General features: G+C 30.6%; 1 protein-coding gene across 4 annotated transcripts in view; it reads left to right on the top strand.

The window, feature by feature from the left end:
• LOC145252725 (CCR4-NOT transcription complex subunit 6-like) overlaps positions 1-19701 on the top strand; it is a 268803-nt gene that overhangs the window by 228682 nt on the left and 20420 nt on the right. For all 4 annotated transcript variants that reach the window (XM_080112579.1, XM_080112578.1, XM_080112577.1 and 1 more), the window contains one exon: positions 7089-7157. In XM_080112579.1, the coding sequence (XP_079968705.1) occupies positions 7089-7157 (69 nt within the window). The remainder of the gene's footprint in view (positions 1-7088; positions 7158-19701) is intronic.

The following is a 19701-nucleotide window of genomic DNA, read 5'->3' as shown; positions in this document are numbered from 1 at the left end:
CTTTGAAATATATTATATTCACTTAACAAATCCATTTCCTTAGCTGTGAGTTATTTCTATCTGCATCATCTCCACAGAGGGTCTCTCTTATACTGGAGACAACCCAGGGGTGAGCAAATAAAACATTTCATTGCAAGGGTTACATTAAAAAAAAAAAAAAAATTTTAGGGCTGCAAAGTATATTAACCCAAAATAATGTTTATAATAGACAAAATGAAAGGGTTTTATAGAAGAAAAATGCAATTTTCATTAACCATTTTGAATTATTGTCAAGTATTCATGCAAAACACATTTAAAAGATGCTTTAAGTCGGTTTAAATGTGAAAAGGAAATGGTTTAGCCTTATGAAGCCCACTTGAAAGACAAAACATCTTTGAATTATTTGAACTACTGTTCTCAACTTGGATGTGCTTCTCGCATTTCGACTAATCTAACCCAACGTTCTTCAGATGCATCTTGTGGAATTCTCATCTTTATGGAATTTCAAACTGGGTAGAAGTTTTGTGCATTTTTAAATTTTTTTTATCCTTGGTATTATAAGGATTGAAGCTTCAAACTCCAGAAGACACTCGCTTAGAACTGATTGCTACTCTACTCCTTTATCTATTGCACCACAATTCCATATAGAAGAATAACATTCAACGTAGGAATAGTAGTCAGATTAAATAAATGGTTCTGTTTGAAATTCCATGCAGATTTCAGAGTGCGACAAAATTCACCTCAAGGAAGTTGGAGGTTACATCTGATAAAACGTTCGGAAAAGCATCCAAGATGAGAACAGTAGTTAGAATAGTACAAATTATCAATCCGTATTTCAAAGATTCAGAAAGAATAGACTTAAATAATTTGGTATTTGTAAAATCTAAGAATCTGTAAAAATAAAGACTACTACAGAGACTGAACTTGTGTTGTAAGCATGGCAGTAGATTATGATTGGACACGTGTTTGATGTGTGACTACTTGTTTATTTCATTTGTCTTGATTTTATGCTTGACATATATTGGCCTGATTAGTTTTATAGGTAAATCAACACTTTTATTTTATTTTGAGACGCAACTTTCATTCCTGAAGAATGTTGTTTTTATTTATCAGTTTGATATGATTTTATCTCTTATTTCTTTGCTAATTGAGTGTAGAGAATTTGTATTCTTAACAAACAAGCCTTTATTTTTCTGACATTATTCTTTGTTTTCTGTCTTCAATCCATGTAGGAGAAATCCTTCTAGACTGGGGCAATTTTTTTGTTTCAATTCGTTATGCCTCTTTTGGGGCAGCTAAATTTTACCCACATTAAAAGCATATGTCTAACTCTTTAATGAAGAGTCAAATAAAGAAGCCTCCAATTGTAAATATTTAAATTTAATTGTTTGCTCTATCCGTTTCTGCCTAATCTACCATAAAAAAATTTGTATTTACAAAAAAAAAAAAAAAAAAAATTCAAATTCACTGAAAACAATGTCTGCTTTTATTTTTAAATTTTATTTTTTATTTTATCTTGAATAATTAGGCAACCCTTGACTTATCTTTTTTCTCAACAACATAAAACTGACGTTTTGATTGGTTTCTCATTAAATCTAATGTCAAAATATTCTTCGCTAAAAAAAAAAAAAACAAATAAAACTAGCAGATGGAATTTGTTTCTCCAGATGTGAAATATGCTGAAAGCTGGCTTTTAATGTATGCAGTTTCATTTTTTTTTTCCTACTATTTAGCAGAAGGTTAAGAATGTTTGCTAATAGACTAAAACAGGGCTCAATCCTTGGTCAAGTTATACTCCAAAGACTTAAATGGTACTCTGTGCCGTTCTTGCTAAACACTCGGCATCATAAGGTAAATGGTTGAGGGTAAGTGAAACCATCTTGGTAATGGTTGACATCTTACCTTATACTGCAAATGAAAAAGGAGCCTTTGGGTTGCCATCGACTATAGTCTGTCACTTTACTTTTACTTACAGCAGTTATAATATAAATTCCTCCAAATCCTCAAATTTTAACGTTATCAATGGTTTCCAAATTTTTGAGATAACAGTACAAAATTAAACATGTTAGCGCTAATATTATCCTCCTCTCTATAATGTAGACTAATGTGTATTTGTGTATAAATACATATGTTCTGTTGTATAAACATTAGCAAGTTAGAAAAAAAAAGAAAAAAAAACTTACAAGTATTCTGAACAAAGCAAATTCAAATGACCTTCTCTCCAACCTCTATCTGTCATTTAAAATAAATTCAGAAAGAAATCTTTTACTCTATTTCCATAATGTGACATTTTTGTTTAACTTCATAAATTGGGATTATTTATGAATATAAGTGTGAATACTAATAACTAGTTTTTGTATACATTAGTGACTTGGCAAGGCCACAGGGGAGACTACCAAGCAAAAAATCTGAAGCAAAATTCATCCCAAGGCAGCAAAACTAAAGCTGGCTTGCTAGGACACTTATATAATATATATATATGTATGCTAATTGGTTTGAAAATATAGGTTCTTTTTAACCATAGAATAGTATTATAATCTTCTAAAAGCCTGCAAAATTTCATATAGTTTGACCCATAGAACCAAAAATATGAGCATTTCAATATCCAATTTGGCAACGAGTTTAGATATATCCATATATAGCTATACCACTTTTTGGGGCAATTGTAGAAGTTCAAAATCTTGGCATCAGAATTTAACAAATGAAGGCTCGTTGGAAAGCTAATGACCTGAGTTATGTAGTAGGTTATGTGACCTTTTCCCATAAGGTTGCACATTACTGTTTTAAGAAGTAGGGGATCACTTTTATATATTAATTTAACGTAAAATGAGGACCCACTTTCTAGCCACCTTGGTTATAAAATGGATGTTCATCTAATGTTAAATTAATATAGAAAAGCGATCCCCCACTTTATAATTTCTTCATATTTCGGAAGCTACTCGTTTCCTGGGGTTTTTACTGTTATTTTCGTTTTCAGTACCCTCGAAAACCTATAATAGTGGTAATTTTAAAGGAGTTTTCGCGGGTGGAAAGATACTGCATTTTCACCAATACTTCAATCATAGTTATGTGTTTTCCTAGTTTTGCATATGAATTACAAAATATCTGACATTTCCCCAAAATCTCTGGCCTTGATGGAGAGATGACTAAAACTTGCTGCTATGGTTTCAAATGATCTGAAATAACAGCAAGGGGAGACTTGATTCCAAATATTTCTCATGTTATATCTCCCCTCTTTGGTTTTCATACATAAAGTACATTTCACAGTGTATAAGGATTATTTGATACTGGAGATAATCGTACCTTATTTCCAAAAGAGGGGAGATATAACATATGAGAAATATTTATAATCAAGTTTCCCCTTGCTGTTATTTCAAATCATTTGAAACCATAGCAACAAGTTTTTGTCTCCTCTCCATCAAGGCTAGATGTTTTGGGAGTGTGTGTGTGTGTGTGTGTGTGTGTGTGTGTGTGTGTGTGTGTACATATAGTACACTCATGAAATATTGGTTCCATAATACTGTGACACCATTAGGCCTTTTTTTTTTTTTTTTTTTTTGCATGCAAGAGTTCTGTCCCACCCCCTCTCCTTCTGTTCTATACTTAAACGAGTACTCCTTGGGGACAAATAGTGAATGTTTTTACTAATATATCTAATGTAACTTTGCGAACACCTGAAAGATGAAATGCAGCTTCTGTGGTGATTTGATGCGGATTTTTTAACCGTTGTATTCGTTTAATGGTTTGTACTATTTGGATTACTGGTCTCTTCTTTGATGTTATCCTTACATTTCAACCGATCTTTCAAGTACGTGTGTCAGAATTCCGGAATCTCTACAGAATTTCAAATAGAACGCTTTAATTCCTTGAGGGTAGATTGCTCTTATTCTTTCAACCATGACCAAGTAGAAGTATTCAATAATTATATTCTTAGTAGTGAGAATCGAATAGTTGACCTAGATGACTGTCACTTAGAACACTTCGTCCGTTGAGCCACCAGTCTATCGTTATGTAAGCACTTGGTTGTTGTTGTTGTTGTTGTTGTTGTTGTTGTTAGATATGAAATGTGCTTAGTGGTGGTTGCATGAAGCTTTGAAGTTACATCTATCAAAATGTGAGAACCGTAGTTCAAATAACCCTAGCACACACAAATAAAATTTTTATAGTTATTTTATTTATTTTTTTCCTTAATCAAAATTGTAACGGAGTATCCACACCAAAAGTGATTACAAAATATAAACTTATTTATGATAGTGATTTAAAAGAAACAGACCTTTTACGTGTGTTAAGGAAAATATAGCTTCTTAAAAATTACCTCAGTGTAAGATTTCTTCCTTGAAGCCTTGATTTCGCTTAAAAAAAGTTTTCCTCCCCCCCTCTTTCCTCCCCCCCTCTTTCCTCCCCCCCTCTTTCCTTCCTCCCCTCTTTCCTTCCCCCCCCTCTTCCCCCTCTTTCCTTCCCCCCCCCTCTTTCCTTTCTCTCTCTTTTTTTTCTATTTTTTCTCTCTCTTTTTTTTCTATTTTTTCTCTCTCTTTTTTTTCTATTTTTTCTCTCTTTTTTTCTATTTTTTCTCTTTTTTTCTATTTTTTCTCTCTCTTTTTTTTCTATTTTTTCTCTCTCTTTTTTTTCTATTTTTTCTCTCTCTTTTTTTTCTATTTTTTCTCTCTCTTTTTTTTCTATTTTTTCTCTCTCTTTTTTCTATTTTTTCTCTCTCTTTTTTTTTCTATTTTTTCTCTTTTTTTTCTATTTTTTCTCTCTTTTTTTCTATTTTTTCTCTCTCTTTTTTTTCTATTTTTTCTCTCTCTTTTTTTTCTATTTTTTCTCTCTTTTTTTTCTATTTTTTCTCTCTTTTTTTTCTATTTTTTCTCTCTTTTTTTTCTATTTTTTCTCTCTTTTTTTTCTATTTTTTCTCTCTTTTTTTTCTATTTTTTCTCTCTTTTTTTCTATTTTTTCTATTTTTTCTCTCTCTTTTCTATTTTTTCTCTCTTTTTTTTCTATTTTTTTTCTATTTTTTCTCTTTTTTTTCTATTTTTTCTCTCTTTTCTCTCTTTTTTTTCTATTTTTTCTCTCTTTTTTTTCTTTTTTTTCTATTTTTTCTCTTTTTTCTTTTTTCTCTTTCTCTTTTTTTCTCTTTTTTCTTTTTTCTTTCTTTTTTATTTTTTCTCTTTTTTTCTCTTTTTTGCTCTTTTTTTCTCTTTTTCTCTTTTTTTGCTCTTTTTTCTCTTGCTACTTTCTTTTTTTTTTTTTTTTTTTTTTTTTTTATTATTGCTATACATTTGTTGCATCATTTATTTTTCTCCTATTGATTTTTAAGGCTGGGAATTCCTTAAAATGGCTTTGTATTTCCTAACCTGAAAAAAAAAAATTGTTTTTCTGTTTATTATATAAAGTTATAAAATTTCCTTTGTTCCCTAACCAGATGTTGCCAAGCTCTCACACCTGTAGCATTGTCCCTTATTAAAATTAGGTCATAAATGTTACTCTGCCCTTGCTGTTTTTTATACTTGTACTACCAAGGTTTATATATATATATATATATATATATATATATACTAAAAACAATCTATAAATGTTTTTGGCATATTTTTTTTCAATTATGAATCATTCATTAAAAAGAAATATTAAAACTTTAAATATATATATATACACACATGCTGAAAAGGTTCTGTTCATTTAATGATCTACAAATTGAAGAAAATCTTATCTCAAAGGTTAACTCCTAAATATGGGGTTTGTAATTCCAGCTTCGTTCTGAGTTCAGGGGAAAGGTGAGTCTAATACTGGTGGAATTAACCCGAAAAAAATCCGAGCTTAACTTTAACAGCTTTTAGGCAAAATTTGACTTTATTCATCAACATAGTCTCCTTGTGGGCTAATACATCAATCCCAATGCTTTAGCAATTTAAAGCCTTTTTTTAAGTTCATTACAAAATATAAGCATGTGTTTGAAGATGATAAATTAAAAAAAAAAAAAAAAAAAAAAATTTTGTTTTTATCTCATTATAAACGTTATTTAAATTTAATTTGAAATTTGTAGGTTTAAAAGGCCAGCACAACACAGAACCCTTATTTTCAAATATTGTTCAAAATCAAAGTTTCAATGATATAACATTTTTTTTTTTTTTTTTTTTTTTTCTTTACCAATATAAATGATAAATTTGAAATTTGTAAGTTTAAAAAAACAGCGCAAGCAGAAGTTCTTCTCCCTTTTTAAAACAAACATTTTATGATGGTGTTATATCGGGGTATGGTTATTCAGTAATTAATTTTATGCGTTCCTCTTGATTAGAACATTTGAACATATCACTGAAGAACACAGACTATTACTTTTCTTGTGGCACCATTCCACGAGGAAAGATAAAAAGAAAGAAAAAAAAAACACTGATTCTATTTTAAAAAATTGTTTTGTTTTAAATGCATGGATTTATTGGAATGGCACTAACCCTATGCAAGTTTAGCTGGCTTCCTTCAAAGGAAGTTCCATGGGAGTATGAAATTCACAAGTGGTCTCCAGTTGCATGTATATCCCTGTTAGGGATATACATGTGTGTTTGTACATTAGTACAAACATCAGTACTGCCAGTTTCATATCTAAACAAAAAGTTATGGTGAACTCTCACCATCCTCTGTTTATGCCTATCTCCCTGGAAAATGACAACATAAACAGAAGCTGATGAGTTTGCTGTGTTTGGACTTGAAACTGATGGTACTAATATTGCCCTAATCTTATGTAATACATAAGTATATGTATAAAATCCTGAGATTAGTTTAATGCCTTTGTTTTACATACCAAATAAGACCCACGATAAGTTAATTGATAAATTTGACACTCTACAAATTCTAATAAATAAAGACTGCTAACGTTGAATAAACAAAGCCAAATGCATATTTCAATGAGTGATGTTTTTTTATTTTATATATATTTTCTTTGAGCAATTACCTTGAAGTGGTGAATATTAAAAAATATCTGACTGTAAGACTTGCCTTCAGTCAGACTCAAAATGTTACAGCCTGTTATAGAGATGACCATGTATCTACTGTTTTCTTTGATTTAGTTTTTTTTTTTTTTTTTTCAAATTTTTTAAATGTATTTTTATTTGATCTTTCAGTTAATGTAACGCAGCCTCCTCCGCGGCAGTGGATCCACTTACAACAGCCTGATTGCTCCAGGCCAACAGGTAAGCACTTTGAATTTGATTTAAAGCTTTTTGTTCTCTTCAATAGACAGATTTAATCCAATTGTTGTCATGAATAAATCCCACTCCTCCTCCTTTTTTTTTTTTTACAATGAAATTGACTTTTTACTATCCATGGTTCAATAATAGATGGCATTCACCCTCAGTTTTTTTTTTTTTATTCTGAGAATTAAAAATGCAAGCATAAAATAATTTGTCTGCTATAATTAAAACATGCAAGCATAAAATAAATTGATGTCTTCTGTTCAAACTTAAAATCTAAACAGCTTTAGTCTTATTTCAATAATTTTCTCAATACTTGAAACAATCTTTTCAATTTTTGTCTTGATAAGATAACATTTAATTTTTTGTGGTACCCCCTTTTTTTTTCTTAATTTTATAACTTCAATAAACTTTACAAAAAACTAAATTATGAGACTACTTAACCTGTATATTAATGTATTATAACCTCTTGTATTAACGTAACTTTAATAATTACATATCAGATAAATTCATTGATCATTTTTACTATTAATTATTAATTGAAATAAAAAAAAAAAAAATGAATGGTATTATACAAAATTAACAAAATAATTGTAAAATTAACTTCACCAGAATGCATTTCGGTTTCTTTGAAAACAAGTCAACAATTTCAGATTTTTTTATAGTTGAAGAAAAAATAAATTTTTGCAATCCTTCAAAATTTGAAAGCTATTTGAAAACAGTTAATGCTTATTAGAAAGTCATTTCTGGTTTTAAAATTCTGAGCTACTTGTTTGAGAAGCTATTTACAGCTTATAATTTTATTGATTAAAGCATTATCTTCATAAAATTATTTACAGTTTGTTTCAATTAATAATTTAATGACTAAATGATACTAGAATAATTATGACTTTCAAAGTCTTATTTTAATTAAGAAAAAAAAAACCTGACTACAACTGCCCCCCCTCCTGATTTTTTAATGATTTAATGTTAAGCCTTAACATGTACTGAAAAAGAAAAGTTGGCAGCCATCATCATGATTTTAATGCTAATGTCGGTAGAGATCATGAGACGTGGGTTGTAATTGATCATTTTGGCATTGATAGAATGAATACAAACATCAGACAGGTTGCTTGAACTTTGCTAAAAAATTGGCTTGACCATTTACTAGCCTGCAAAGTATGGCCACGAGATACTTGTAGTTTAGACTGCAAATTATGTGTGACTAGCAGGCCTATCTGGCATTGCCCAGGGCAAAAATGTAACATAACTTCTATCATTCTCTTTCCCTCTCTTTTTATTTAGCCCATTCTTCTCCCTCTGGACAGACAACTTGAGTTAGCGTAAAGGAAATAGCTCTGTTAAAAAAAATTAGTTACTTCCCTTTATTAAAAGATGTGTATACGTCTTTTGGCTAAGAACAAAGTGTAGTATTTGTTCTGATACTACAATTCACCTTTTCTGCCCTATCGGTGGAGAAATCCTTCTAGATTGAGGCAATTTTTATTTTTGTTCCTATCCAGAGTGCTCCCCCCTTTTTCTTTTTTAACCAACCTTGTCTCTGCATGGGGGAGGCAAGTAAATAGGAACATTAAATGATATAAATGGCCATTTTACACACACACACACACACACACACACACACACACACACACAAATAATGAATTAGTTATGCATATAACTTGGTGACTGTTGTTGTATTTTTCATGTTTTAGCTGGACATACAGATATTTACCCTTTATATAATAGATTTGTCAACAGGTATTACTCATGAAGGCTTGTTACATAATGAAGAGGTATAAAATATTGGTCTCAAATATTTGCCAAACAAAAAACTACACTTAAAAGCAAAAAATTATACTTGCTTAAAAACAAAAAGAGGAATCTTTATGATGTACATACTCGTCACAGAACGAAGATGTCATATTCCAAAAATCATGAAAATTGAACATGTAGTTTTTTGAAGAAAATTAAATTTTACAATTTTTAGCAATTCTTTTTGGCAGCCATTGATGACACCTTACTTCTAGAGAGATTAAGGGGGAAGTAATCAATGATGAATTTTACCTTCTTCGGGAAATGTTAATTATTTTGTATATCTTTGAGGGTTTGTTTTGTTTTTGTTTTTGTTTTTGTTTTTTAAGCTTTTATGTTATGTCAATAAATTATTTGTATTATATCGTATGTTTATGTTGTCTTTCTGCCATTTATTTAAATGAGAAAAGTAAAATTGTTGTCCACCCTTGTGAGTTGTTTACTCTTGAATTTTGAATGCATTCTAAACAAATATGGCGCCTAGTGGTCCTCTTATCCAGCTTGTCATAAAATTTGATTTTCTTAAAAAAAAACAAAAAAAACAAATAAAATAAAAAAAAAATATCTATCAATTGACGTGATTTTTTAAATATGACATCTTTCTCTCATGATGAGTACATAAGTTATAGATTTTTCTGTATTTTGTTTTTTAAAATATGTGTAATTCTAAAAGAACCGAAATTTCTGTTGTGAATTAAATATTGAAGGCCATAATATTAGTATTGATTGATTTGTGCTTCTAAGCAAAAGATTGAAAACCATTAATTCCTAACCCATGTTTTATTTTTCTTTATCAAGTTAGAAAAAAAAAATGAGATTTTATTTTTATAAAATTAAATTCAAGTTGGAAGTGTATTCAAAACAATTCATGTAAAATAAAATCTCCAATTAAAAATAAGATATATGTATATTGTGACGGAGATAACGACTTTACAGATGGTTTAATTTACGAAATCCCAAACCAAACCATTACATGCAAACACATTTTTAAAAAAACTTTGATGTTATTTACTTTTTAACAAAATCAAATTTCTTGAATTACGAATTCAAAAACTTAGTGTAAGATTTATATTGGAGGGCATACTTTCTGCCTCTTCAGTCTGACTCTCAACACATTGTACACATATGCTGATTTAAAATATATATATATATATATATATATATATATATATATATATTAGGTTCGTGCAAAAATGTCGTTTTTTGACATTCAATTTAATGTAAAAACAAAAAACAAAAAAAAAAAACATTTTTGTACAAACCTTAAACTTATTTCTTCCTATTTTTTATGTAAATACCAAAAAATAATCTACTTTATTTTATTTCAAATTAGTATTTGTTATTCACTTTTCTTTTAATATTTATTCATAAAATTATAACTTATTTTGTGGGATTTTAAGTTGAACCCATATAGCAATCAGTCTGTCGATGTTTGATTCGGACTGGCTGTTCTTTTCTTTTTCTTTTTTTTTTCCTCTCTATCTCCATATTTATTCCCACTAAAAATATTTATGAAGATAACTTCTCTTACTCACTAATTTACGATCGACCAAAATGCTTTTGGAAATTTTTAAAAATATTTTCTGAGGCGACCTGAGTATTCAGCATCATTTATGTCTGCCTGTGACCGCGTATAAAGCCAGCATACCACCTCTTGACTATTTCCAACAGCAAAATCTGACTAACATCAGACCCTTGCTTTGATTGAAGGGTATTTTTCTCATCAGAAAGCAACATACAAACTTCATAGTTCTCCATTTTAAAAAAAAATTTGAAACAGTAGCTTCATTTAAATAACTAATTTGCAAACTAATAATCTGATTACGGTCAAAATGACACATCATTTAAAGGTTAGTACTTCATAAAAATCATGAAATCTTTTTATTAGTGGCATCATCTGTCAGGCCTGCAATTTGAGTGATATATCTTAAAGATAAGTAGAATTTCAAGTATCACTTTTAAAATATGCAGCCAATCAGGTCTCCTAAATACTTGAATGAATCAAGAACATACTGATATGTCGGAAACTGTTACGATAAAGCTTACATAACTAAATTTTTGGACTTTGAAATGTCTTGGCATTAAATCTTCAAATAATATTTTTCTTATCTGCGTCTATAAAAATTAAGTGGCTTATACTACCTTTATAAGAAACTAGTTATACCTATCCTGGCTATGCTTGAATGTATTTTTTTTTAAATAGGATTTTAAAAGATAAATTAAATTAGTTTTATTTAACCAAATAAAACTAATTTTGTTAACGATAATGTAATCTCAATTTATAAAATGATTGGATTTAAAAAACTATTAGGTTGGCAAGAAGGGTGTTGCAGAATTTTTAATTTTTGATTTCAAATGATGTATTGTCAAATTAGTTTTCATTATAATACCTTTACATTATATATTATTTTAAAGAACGCTTTTGCTCTAATCTTTTTAAAAGTTGTCTTTTCAAAACGTTGCATACAAAATGGAAAAAAAAGCAAATTCACAATTTTCTTATTTCACAATATCAGCAAAGCGTTTGGCCTATGAACCACTACTGAATGCACAGCACAATGGTGGTTTAAGAAATTTTGTGGTGGCGATGAGTCTTGAAGATTATGAGCATAGTGGTCGTCTACTGGAGGTTGACAATGATCAGTTTAAAGCCTTAGTCAAAACCAATCTAGAACAACTGTTCGAGAACTTGTTTCTGAATTAGATGTAACGTATACAATGATTTCAAACCATGTGATAAATTAGAAAGACAAAAAAACTTGATAAATGGGTGCCTCACGAATTGGAAGACAATCAAAAGAAACACCATTATTAAGTGTCATCTCCCTTCACAACAAGAACAACCTGTTTCTCGACTGGGTAGTGATTTGCCATGAAAAGTGGGTTGTTTACAACAACCGGCGATGCTCATCTCAGTGGTTAAACCATTACGGCAGAGAAGTACTGTCAACAAATGGATGAAATGCATCAGAAACTTTTGCCAACAACACCCTACATTAGTCAACAGAAAAAAGCCGAATTCTTCTCCACGACAATGCCCAACCATACGTTGTTGAACCGACCCTGCAGAAGTTGAATGAATTTGGCTACAAAACTGTTTCATTCGCTATACTCTCCAGACGTCTCACTTACCGATTACCACTTCTCAAGCATCTCGATAATTTTCTGCATGGAAAATGTTTCAAAAACGCTTTCAGCAATTTCATCACCACCAGAACACAGATTTTTGGGTTGGCAAAAGTGTGTTGATTCTGATGGTGATTATTTCGATCAATAAATTTTTGTTTGAGTCGAGGCATGTTCCTCTGAATTGAAAAGTTAAAAACCATAAGAATTTTCTTGTCAATCTATTAAAACTTTCAATCTTTTAATGCACGAGGATTTGATAAGGGTTTTACAGCCAGTTTAAATGATTTTCTATTCAGTAGTTCAAATGCTTCCAAGTTTTGAAAGATCACAAAACATTTTTTTATCTTTATTCTTTACTTTTATTCTTATGAACTATCAACAAGATTAAAATATCTAGCTTGTTTGGGAAGAAACAGAAATGTATTCTGATGGATTTAATTTTGTAGTTTTTTAAAAAGGATTTTTAAAAAGTTCATTTTAGTACTTTATGCTTTTTAATTTGTATATAATAAATCAAATTTTTTTTTTTCTAATTAAACAAAAAATGTAACTATAAGAAACACAGCCACAAGAAGTTCTTATACAATTAATAGTGACCAATAAATATGACAATGTGAACATACCAAATTCTTAGCAAATTTCCAGTTAGTAGGTCTAATAACAGCTGTGTATGCTAAGATATTTCAATTCCATACATACGTTATCACTTTTCACTTGTTTCAAAAATTTGTTGGGTTAGAAAAGATGGTGATTAATTTCTTATGTGACTAAGATAAAATTTTTTAAAAAATCAATTTTACTATGAGTAAAATTGATTTTTCTAAAATCAAATACTGTTTCATCAAGTGAAACAAGAATTGTAAATAAATACATTTTAAAACGTGGCATTCCTTTATTGATTTGAATGTCAAGCCAATAATTATTTTAACAGATTAAATATTGTTTTGAACAAATTACTAAAATTTTGAATAAACAGACATTTGTTTTAATTATTTAAAGAATATTTAGCTGATAATTATTTTTACAGTAGAAGAAAGTAGTTAACTTTACTTTCAGCAGCCTCAGAACTCTTTCTCTTCCCTTAGTTTGTCCTTTGGTCCTCACATTCCATGGGCGATGTTTCTCATAAATGGGGAAAAATTGCTGTTTTCTTGGTCAGAATCTAATATTTATCTTTGACTAGCATATAACTTTGAAGTAGTTTTTTTTTGCTGTTTGCTGCTTACATAAAGTGGCTTCATACCTTGTTAGGAGCGATTTCATTTTATAAAAAAAATTATTTTTCTTGATATTATTGATCCTGACCTACATTATTTTAAAATGATTATTATTAATGGTAAATTATACAGATTAATGCGGAAATGATTGTAAGATTTTGGTATCTTTGAATTTATTAATGTTACTTTCACTTAGTCAAACTTGAGTAAACAAAAAATTGCGATTGGTTTTGTTTGGCTTAAGATAGTTAAAATGATATAGGGAGGAGGAAGGTGTCTTACCATTAACTATAAGTTCGAAGGGAGCAGTTGGACTTAAGGTTAGTTGTAACTTTTTATTTAAATTATTTGAACTATGAATGAAACTCTAATAACAGGTTGGCAGGCCATATTGGATTCTGGGTATCAAAAACCATGAAAATCATATATTGAAATAAAGAAACAAACTTGAAAACGGTTTCAGAACTTTAATACTATGCAAATTGGTAAAAAAAAAAAAAAAAAGAAATCTTTTTTACATTTAGTAACAACTATTTGTTTACTCCCCCCCCCTCCGATTTCTGCTCTGTTGAATGCCGTATAGTACAGATAAACTAATTATTTACAATTGATACTGTGTGGTAGCATTAAGTAACCCAAAATCTGATGTCGGAAAATGATCAATTAATCAGCTTCCATGGTATAGTGGTTGTCAATGGGCCGAAAGGAGTGTTCAATCCTTGGTTAAAAAAAAAAAAAAATACTTGATGCCCCTTTGCTTAAAAACTCTGCATTATAAGATATGGATCAAGAATAAGTGGAGTAATCCTGGAAAAGGAGTAGCACCCTCCTCTACATCTCAGTGTGATAGCTAAAGGGGAGTCTTTGGGTTATTCTTTGCTATGGTTGACCACTTTACTCTTAGTGGGTTGCTGGTATGTCAGTATGACATCTACATCCAAATTACATGATTACAAATGGAGTCACAGCTGGTGTACTGATCCCGAATTTGCAGTTTGTTTGATGCTCCTTTGTGGTTTCCTGTTTTGTGGGAACTTCCATTAAATGTTGATGACTTGTCAAATAAAGTTTTCATATCAAGAATGTGTGTTCACCACCTACTACAGTGCATAGGGTAAAAAAGAACAGTCAACTTGATGACCATTTCTTTAATATGTGAAGTAACTAACTGGTATTTGTTTGGATTAACTTCAATACATAAAAAAGAAAATTGCACAAAAATTTTATGTACCTACTTGTTGGGATTAAAAAAGACTGTCAAAGCGTCTACAAATTCATCTGATTTTTGTTTTTAAAAAAATAAATTTCTGTTCAAATTTAGAAAGCCATTCTAAAGGAGAGGGACGATTTGTTGACTCATTCCTTGCTTGAACTAAATTTTCAGTTACGTCCCTTTACCATTGCCCTTAATCTGAAAATGGCAGCCGACTGCTTCCACCTATAAAAAATTTATTTTTTAAAATAAAAAAATATTGGACAAATTTGCATAATTTTTGGTGTACTGTCGTTTTTTAACCTTACAGGCAAGAATATAAAGTTTTATGCTATTTTATTTTTACAAGCTGTTTTACATATAAGAGTTAATCCAAAAAAATCCCCCTAACAGCTCCTCAATCAAATTCAGTATCACAATCATCAGAAGGAACCACGAGGTGCTTCCAGACTTTACTATTGCATTCATGAAGTGGCAAGAGCTCTCTTTCAGGATGTGTATTTCATATTTATGTAAGCTATATTTCATTTCTTTTCACCTAGATCCAGTACAGTGCTTTCTCTAATTTTTGTGTTCCTTATAAAGTTCTGTTAACTTTGTGTTCATATAACAAAAATGATATATGTTGATTGGCTTTTGTTCAACATATCACCAAACATTGTTGGGAATAAGTCATACACCATCTATTATGACTATATAATTACTACAGCTCCATATGTAGAAAATGGAGCTGTTAAACCTGACAGTTATATGGAACCAGGAGAAAGAAGCAACCTTAGAAGTTAGTGTGCGCAATGATGCTAGGTTAAAAAAAGCCAAAAGAGAAAAAGATAATGAAATATCAAAGTTTTATGTAAGAAACTAGAATCTTAGGAAGATCTCTATCATTGCAGTAATTATAGGAGCAACTGAACTCCTGAGAAAGAATTCCAAAACTACCTGGCAAATATACCCGGTGAATCAAGTGCAAGAGATTCAAACAATTGCACTTAAAGGAACTTAAAATGATTTCTGAGTTGAAATATGAGATGGCAGGTGAATATCTGGCATCCAGTAGGATGCCCCATCACAAACTTGAACAAACTGATGAGAAAATTGAAAAAAAAAAAATCCCAAGGAACATATTTGGTTCCAATAATTTGTCTATTCTCGTATACTGAGACAAAAGGGGTATAAATGTTAGTAGCTGAGATTAAGTATATGGATATCATGATTATATTAATTTAGGCAAACATCTCCATCTCTTACTTTACCCCTGCCCCCTGGTAGAGAATTTATAATAGCATACAGCAGACTTGGACAAATGACAGTTCACTTGTCTGGTATAATAGACTCTCTCTCATATATATATATATATATATATATATATATATATATATATATATATATATATATATATATATATATATATATATTAGTTTTTTGTTTACCTCATGTTTTTAATGAAATGCTTTTTAGTGGAGTGTCATACTTCTTTGTTCGTTTTTTGGGGGTTTTTTTGCTAACAAGATTTCCCAGGCATAGTGTTGATAGTATGTATCTGTTTTTTGCATTTCATTCTCAGGAATTATGAGTGTCTGTCAGACCTTTTCACCTCAGAAATGGACATTGAGGAGTGATATGTATCAGATCTGCCCCGTCATTTATCCAATCTTGGTCGACCTTCACCAAATTCTGAAAATTTATTTAGTGTAAAAATGTTAATATCTAAATTATATTAGGATTAGTTACTTTGCCCTAAACTTATTCCCACTCAATTAAACCAATATTTCTTTTAAGATTTGAGGCATCTGATTGATTGTCTGAATGGTTATTAATTTAATATCATGTTCCCCTTGTGCAGGGGTTAGAAGTTTTGATATTTCATAAGCTCACTCTCTGGATACTCAGGTCAGCAGGTCAATTGTCTCTAAATTTAACTCCGTATGGTCTTACCTAATCACTTACTTCCCAGATTTCCTTGCCCAGCCAACCTTTCTGCGATTCAAGATATCCTTGCTTCTGCAACAGTTAATCCAAAAGGATGATACCAGCATAACTGATTTGTCTTTAAGATAACCTCTATGCTGACCAAATATAGTGCTTTCAGCAAATCCACTCACCTAATGTGTTGGGCTTGATCAGGTTTTTACATTCTATATCATCTATTCATGGGTCTTTTATTGTGTTGTATTGAGAAGACTGGACGAAGATCCAGCATTCGTTGCTATATAGCATGCCACTCATCACACAGCTTCCATACAATTGGTCACAGCTGTGGAGAGATGGATCACAATGCTATAAGGGGCAACAGCTCATGGAATTTTGCTTGTGAAAAATCATTTTGCCACTCGTACTGTAATCAAGAGGTTCGGATATGACATGAGCATTAAACAACCAAAAGTGTTGGTATGCCGTAACAGACAAAACCAAACAAATATTGGGCAACACAATTTCATTGTTCTTAATAGTTTGGTTTATAAAATCTGATGCTACAGGATCAGGCTGTCTGAAGATACTGGCTTAAAATGCATCAAACACTGATTTTTTTTTTATATATATCTCTATATAAATAAAATAAACTCATTTTTTCCCATCGGATTTTGACCTTAATAGGATTAAAAATCAAGATATTTCATGCAAATATAATATGCACAAACGGCAGAACAATATCTGAGGTGTGTTATAGGCTTATTTCTCAAATTCCTCGATAATCTTAGATTTCTATACTTTTTCTGCTGAGAAGTCATGGCCAAAATCGGTTAAGATCAATGAAAGTGGTAAAATATTTTCTCTCTAATAAATTCCTCCTCCCCCTGCCACCACTTAACACCGTTTGGGGATCGTTCACAAGGAACAGTTGAGAAGAGAACACCGGTTTGGCTTTGTAGTTCTTTCATGTGAAGTTATTTAAAATCACTAAACTAAGCTGCAGTGCTCTGTGGCGTAGTGGTTAGCGTGCTGGACAATTCACATATTTTCACGTTCGCGCCGACCTACCGTAGTCGTTTTTTTTTTTTTTTTTTTTTTTTTTTTTTTTTCCTAAACAACTGGAATGGACTTTTCTTGGTGGCCGAACTGTTAACGTTGCAGATGTTTTTTTTTTTTTTTTTTTTGTTTTTTTTCACACTTTATTTTCCTACTTTTACTCATGACTCCGGGTTTGATCCTTCCTACTTACCTACCATAACATTTTTTAAAACTTCCCCCCCCCCCCCCGTCCCGGAAACAAACACTCGAGCAACGCCGGGTACCCCCGCTAGTATATATATATATATATTGCAAAACTTTACGTTCTGCAAAATAAAAAACAATTTTCTTCTACAAAACAATCAAACCAAACACCATGATATAAAGGAATTGAAGCATAAATTTTTTTGCAAAAATGATTGGATTCAGCTTTAAATAACCCAAGAGAGGATTGATATGTTGTAAAATTAAACAGTCGAATAGTCTATAAAGGATTTTTTTTTTTTTTTTTTTTTACTTGAGTTTAAAGTAGAGATTCCTAACTAGGGTCCACAAAGATTCCCTGAAGGTCTTCATAAACTTTATGGAACTCCACTCAAAAAATTAGTTTGTTTCCATTTTGTTTAGGAGATTTGTTTTTATTGAAATTTTTAAGATTTGGATTTTATTATGAACATAAGATTGATTTATTGTTAGTTTTAACTAACCTAGAAACAAATCAATTTTTATATGGGTCCATGGATAATAAATTGACTCTTGGGAGGTCCACCACAATAAATTTTTTTATTTGTGTTCTAGGATATACTTCTTTTTCCCCTCAGTATCAGGTGATTAAAGATTAGTTTTTTTAAGTCTGTATTTAGGTCAATAAGGTCAGCTTTGATCATAAGCATTCATCTTTGGGTTTTTAGATCGATAATGATATTGGAGTAACAAAAAGTGTGTCAACCTTAGTATAAAGAGGCAAAGTCCTATCAAATCTGTCAATTTGATTCTCTTAAAAATTTATTATGAAGTACTTTTATTTTCTACCATGGTCTTTATAAAAAAAGGGGGGGGTTAATCACTAAAGGGTTATCATTTTATTAGCATTTATTTTAACCTTTTATGACCTGAATTATGATATATTCATTTTAGATGACGGCATAGTAAATGTAAGCAATCTGGAGGTATCTGGCATCTACCCAGATACTGAACTAATACACACACGGCGAGTTTGAATCAATTCCCACTGTATGCTGTTATATTCATTTATTTACAACTGAACGAATTAGTTCAACCTGGTCATAAAGGGTTAATACTGGGATCCCTATGGTTGTATTGAGTTTTTCTGGTGAGTTTTCACATTTAGTGACTTAAATCGTTGAGATGCTGCTTTATCCATAGATTAGTGTGTCATACGTAGTTTAAAAAAAGTATTTTCATTATTAAACCTGAAAATTGAATAAAGAATTAAAGATCCAACTATTTTTGTTAATTAAGCATTGATCGTTTTAAATTTAATCCCTAATTTGTTTTAAGAGAAAATTTTAAATTCACAAAAACTTTTTAACAATTGTTATACATGTATACATTGTACCCAGTTGTCGTACATGTGTGCATTGTACCCAAACAACAAAAACGGACGTGCCACAAAATAAACTAAAAGCATTTCTGGCAAAACTTTTTCCAAAGCTAGAATTTTTTTTTTTTTTTTTAAGCCATGAACCCAATTTACTCCTGTTGAAATTCGGTTATATAATGTTTAATAATTCAAGAAACCTGAATTTAAGACAACAAAAAAGCCGTCTTATATAATTGAATATTATTTTTAAAAAGTTGTGTTTATACTTAAGCCTTACAATATGCAATGGAGCTTTTATCTTATGTATTTAAAAACATTTGTGTATAAAAATTATTTTAACAGATATTTGCTTAACTTTTTCAACTAATTGCAGCTAGTTTGTGTATGCAATAATATGCATCCCATCTACTGTAACTACTTGCCTTGTTAGCTCTACCAGGAGAGCAACGAATTCACCACCTGCAACCCCATGCAGAGGGGGTAACACTCTCACCTCAGAAAATGGGGCCATGCTTTAGAAAAGGATCCTGACTTTGTCTCGATGTACTATTGAGGAAAGGCCCTATCTGAGAAATTCTTATGTAACCAGTCAGGGCATATATGTACTGTATGTATATATGACATGTATATAACTTGTGTGTAAATGAGTCTCTAGTTACTGTTGACGTATCTATTTGT

The sequence above is a fragment of the Euprymna scolopes genome, chromosome 29, assembly GCF_053919585.1.
Source record: "Euprymna scolopes isolate OS-2025 chromosome 29, ASM5391958v1, whole genome shotgun sequence".
In the NCBI taxonomy this organism is placed as follows: domain Eukaryota; kingdom Metazoa; phylum Mollusca; class Cephalopoda; order Sepiida; family Sepiolidae; genus Euprymna; species Euprymna scolopes.
Note: the sequence above shows the minus strand (reverse complement) of the source record. Positions and strands in the feature narration are given on the sequence as shown.